Genomic DNA, 5,149 nt, shown 5'->3' with positions numbered 1-5,149 from the left:
CAACGAAAAATTTTTTTTATATTTTTTATAGTTGAGTCTTTATAGCATAAATATTCATGCCAAATTTCAGATCAATACAACATTTCGTTCTTGAGATAAAAATTTTCAAGTGAAAAAAACAAAATGGCAGCTATAAGGATAACCGCTGAGTTTTGGACACTTCAAATATGACATTTGTAGTCTCCTAGCATCCAGGTACAATACCCTAAAATTCTCGACACTACTTCTGAAACACCCTGTATAATTAATTTTTAATGTGAAATACTAAAACAATCTTATTGGAAGTGAAGTTCATAATTGGCGGTTAGTGTGTGCAGTATATGTCATAGTTGAAAACCTTCTAATTAACTAAGGTATTTAACACCAGGTCTGGTGTTAATTCTCGAAAATCATAACGAAACAAGAATAATTAATCCATGTAGCCTAATAAAGTGAGTGAATCATTGCTTCATTGTTATTAGTTTTAGTATGAACGATAACATCGTTGCATTTACTCGATATTGGGTAGGATATGTAGTTGCAATGAAAATACGTAAAAGTTAGACATTCCAACTGTGAATATTATAAAACTATTTATGAATAGATCTTATCAGGAATATTGAAATTAAAATCGGATAATTTAATTTTCATAACCTGAAAAGTACATGAAAATAGCTAAGCCGTTGGGTTGGTCAAGCTGGTAGTCAATGGTCTCTATTTGATTTTTCAAAAACTAACAAAGGGAAACTGTGGATATATCTGTATAAATCATTCTAATAAATTAAACTTGAAAAACGAATATTTAAATTTTATTGTTCCTTTATGGTATATTATTTTGTCCTATTTTTAGAAAATGGATAAAGAGGTGAGTTTTTGAATTAGTTTTCCTACAACATAACCTTAAAAAACAATATAGAATATAGCTTATTTATACAATTTATTGCTTTTTATTCCATATAATTATTTGGAAGTAACGTTCTTATCAGAATTCATATTCTTATTGTTATCTTGTCTATATAAGGTAGTGATCACATTAAATGCATTATTTTATGTGCCAGTAGAAGATTCCTCAACATAACCTTAAAAATCAGCATCGCTTAACGCTTATTAATTCATAAAATTTATTGTTTCTTATTCCATATATATTTTCGGGAATAAAGTTTTCTATCAGAATTCATATTTTTATTATTATGTTGTCTATTTAAGGGTGTGATCACATTGATGCGTCTATGTGCTAGTAAAAGATTGATTATGCTTATGCATGACCAAGCGGGCAGATGAGAAACAAAATCACACAGGAGCAATAGTAGCTGCCACTAGCTTTTTAGGAATGTGGGATTGTCCGATACTTGAATGCATAGATGGCATTTCCAATTCTGTGTTCCAGCAACAACAAATTGAGCTAGTGGAAAACCTACTGTTGTCTCCATATAAGCACGCTACACACAAATACATTAGTGGCCTCCAAATTTAAAGCTAATTATAATTATATGGAGTAGAAAAGGCTAGTCCCTTCCTAGCCTTTGGTAAGCCAATACCAAACTACAAGGGCAGCAGTCAATTTTCTTTCTTTAGCCTTTGAATATCCACTGATCTCCGTCTGCGTTGTGTCCACTGACCACCCGATTGTGTGTTGCTGGGAAGGATATTATTTCATATCCTTCTTGAAGAATCGACAATTATTTGTTGAATTTGTTTGATTTATGAAGTTACATTAGAATCTTATATTATGGTTATTCTAATTGCATTTGATCTTTATTCTGTTTGATTAATTATAATTATCTATAGTTTGTATAATTCGTTGAATAATTAGCATTACTGTCATTTACTGTAAATTAGTGTATAAGCCAGTAAATATTGTAACATACATAAATACAGAAATCTAATCTGACCACCATGGCAGCAGTTTGCTGGTTTTGGTTCACCCCACGTATTTGATTTCCTTGGTCCCCCCTATATCTAGAGGGCATTCCCCGATCCGCCACCTGGGGAGGCGCCCGATAGGAGACCAGCACCTCCCACTCATCTAAAGTGCAATGTGTAAAATGGGGGTCTGTTGCTTGAGATCTCCGTTATGTAGCAGCTAAAAACACCATTATTCGATCTATGGGGATTTCAAGCTTTGAAAATTCTCACCATCAGAGTGTTGCCTGATTAATTGTCAAGTACAGTACTTTACCAGGGTATCTGAAATAGATAACCTTAAAACAGAAAATTTGTTTCAACAAGATTCTACTGTGAAGGATTCAAGTTGATTTTTTGTCTGTTGCAGGTTAAATTTGAGAAACAGGAAAGTGCTTTTGATGACAGTTGGATTGGAGCTGCACGTAGTGATACAGCTACTCTGCAGGCATGTATTGTTGAACAATCCACCTTGAAATTTACTGGCTACAGCTATAAGATAAAGTTGAATCCAATTTTCTTTCAACTTCTCTACTGTTGATAGTATATAGTGGAATTTAGTTGAAAGATTATTTCTGTCTGAATATTCTTTATAATTATGCAATATTTTTTTGATCACCTTTCATGGATTTTATAGAAAAGAAGAGTAGACATCAATGGGGACAGTAGTGAAAGGTCCATTCTTTAAAAGATCATTCTTGAATCTATTCATTGCTATTCTAACAACAGAAATAAACAAACAACTACTACAACCCATATTTTAATAGTGAGCACTATTACTTGCTGAGTTTGATATTTGTCTAGTTTTCAAGTGACACAAGAATCTGTTATGTTCACAGATCAAGATCGAGATGCAGGAGGATGAATTTGGAGAATGTGAATTAGCAACTAGCAGCATCAAAGATGAGTCATCCTCACACAAAGGTTCAACTTCCAATCAGGCATGTATTCCATCTTGACTAGAATAAATTAATAATTTACTTAGTATCGTTATAGGCCTTTTTCAGTTCTTCAAGATTTCAGAACGTCAAGTTTTAAGCACAGGTCACCAGCTTGTTGTTATTATTAGCGCATGGCTACTATTGTGGGGAGTCCCACAGGAAGACCAGCTTGTTTGGAATAGAAGGATAGAATTCTATTTCCTTCAAATTCAAGGAACACAATCAATGCCTATATTGCAATATTGTCAATAACATTAAGGCTCAACTCACACTTTTTGTTTATCGTTTTTGAGGGGACGGATACGAGGATCCAAAGGTTCATAGAACCCCACACGTCAACCGAAGCTTATTGTGTTCCCAAGTAGTATGTTAGTTAGGCAAACCAATACCTGTGTCCTTTACAAGAACCTGGAGTTTTTCCCTACACTAACATCCATTTCATCACCTGGTTGCTTGTCGTAATCCAATGTGATATGCTTAGCAGTCTCTTCAGACTGATTAGTCCTCGATTCAGCCTCTTGACCCGCATTTGTGCTGGAGTTTCACCCATCTCTGGTCTCTTGGGTTTTTCTTTCTGCACCTCCGAAACTGCTCTGATGGGGCAGATCCCGTGGATTTGAAGGCAAGGCAACCTCTGGAGTTGCCTTGGGGTCCCTTTTTGTCGCCTTCTACGACAAGCAGGGATATTGTGGGTGTATTCTGGTTCTCAACACCTTCTTGAGTACAATACTCGACCAAAAGCTCCCCCAACCAACAGGGGGTAACTCACACTTACGCGAATCAGGTCGAGAAGAGACTCGACTCTAGTCGAGAGCATGTGTTTTCAAATGGTGACAATCGCGGAGACTAGAATCGACTGATCTGAGTGTCACCATTTGGAAACACATGCTCTCGACTAGAATCGAGTCTCTTCTCGACCTGAGTCGCGTAAGTGTGAGTTGAACATACAAGTGTATGAATACAGAAGAAAGTCCATACTTAATTGTTATGCATTAAGTTGTGAGTATTTTGACTAGCGTTCTTGTATGTTTTCTGTTTACACCCACCAAACTAGCAATCAGTTTATCTTAATCTAGAGAGCATAACTTGATGGCTGCAATTTCAACTTCAACTACCCCTCACTCACCCAGTGCACAGTAGTATCTCTTGCTTGTCCAGGTGTACTGCAGAGTGCAGTTGAATATCTGTACAGTTATAGATCTTTGGCAAACCTTAACGTGAATGGCTGGCCTTAGCTTGAAATTTCATGATTATTAAGAACCAGTACAATTACTGACATTGAACTGGGATTATCGTGATATAACTCAAGGCAGCTGTCAAATTCAGTAGCTGCTGCTCCTTCACCAATATTTGTGTCTTTTACATGAAGTGTAACAATAATCGATTGTCTTCTCATTGTTTGTGATGTCAATATTGCAGATGGCGAGAGTTAAGCAGGAGAATGATAGCAGCCAAGAACCAGCGCCAGAGTGCAGCACTGCATGCTCTCCAACTGATGATGATTTCAGCCAACAACATTATCTAATCCCTGGCTATAATCTAATATTCATCAAAGAGGAAGAATATGGTGAGATTCGTGTTATTATTTCATTCATTTTCATTCATAAATTATAATAACACATAACAGGAAATGAAGGAACTAGTAGTTCTGTGAACAAGAGACCTCGCGCAGTTATAAACCGCAGCCTGCTCTTATACTGTCCATCAGAGTAAATCCTGTCTGTATGTCGTGTCGGCGAGATATCGGTGTGAAAACGGCTAATGGCTGTTCGGGTTGGTGAATCAAAAATGCCAACATAAAAATCTAATCTCCTTTCAAGACATACTGGCAACAGGACAGCCCGAGTTCAAAGCAGAGAAAGTTCGAGAGACAATACTATGTTATTTTAGTTATTAATCGCATGCGCTATTGCACGTAATCAATAGTTAATTTAATAGTGCATAAAAACTGCATTCAATGAGGCATGCAATTAATAGTCTACACAGCTTTTTACTTTCCTTGCCCTATTACCATAGGTAAGGAAAGTATTGCTTTCCGAAAAAAATTAAGGTACCCCAAATTGTATATTTCTATACGTTTCGAGGTCCCCTGAGTCCAAAAAAGTGGTTTTTGGGTATTGGTCTGTATGTGTGTGTGTGTGTGTATATGAGTGTATGTGCGTCTGTGTACACGATATCTCATCTCCAAACGGAATGACTTGAAATTTGGAACTTAAGGTCCTTCCCCTATAAGTATCCGACACGAACAATTTCGATCAAATGCGATTCAAGATGGCGGCTAAAACGGCGAAAATGTTGTCCAAAACAGGATTTTTCGCGATTTTCTC

At 36.4% G+C, this 5,149-nt stretch overlaps 1 protein-coding gene across 1 annotated transcript; it reads left to right on the top strand.

Moving 5' to 3' along the window:
* Positions 1–677: 677 nt before the first annotated feature.
* Positions 678–4,451, top strand: LOC120355247. Its single transcript, XM_039443593.1, has 4 exons — positions 678–844; positions 2,252–2,329; positions 2,721–2,822; positions 4,242–4,451. The coding sequence occupies exons 1-4, from the start codon at positions 833–835 to the stop codon at positions 4,434–4,436; spliced, it is 387 nt and encodes a 128-aa protein (XP_039299527.1). The 5' UTR covers positions 678–832; the 3' UTR covers positions 4,437–4,451.
* The last annotated feature ends 698 nt before the right edge of the window (positions 4,452–5,149 follow it).

This window comes from Nilaparvata lugens, chromosome Y (genome assembly GCF_014356525.2).
Source record: "Nilaparvata lugens isolate BPH chromosome Y, ASM1435652v1, whole genome shotgun sequence".
NCBI lineage: Eukaryota > Metazoa > Arthropoda > Insecta > Hemiptera > Delphacidae > Nilaparvata > Nilaparvata lugens.
The sequence above is the reverse complement of the archived record's forward strand: the minus strand, read 5'-3'. Positions and strand labels throughout refer to the sequence as shown.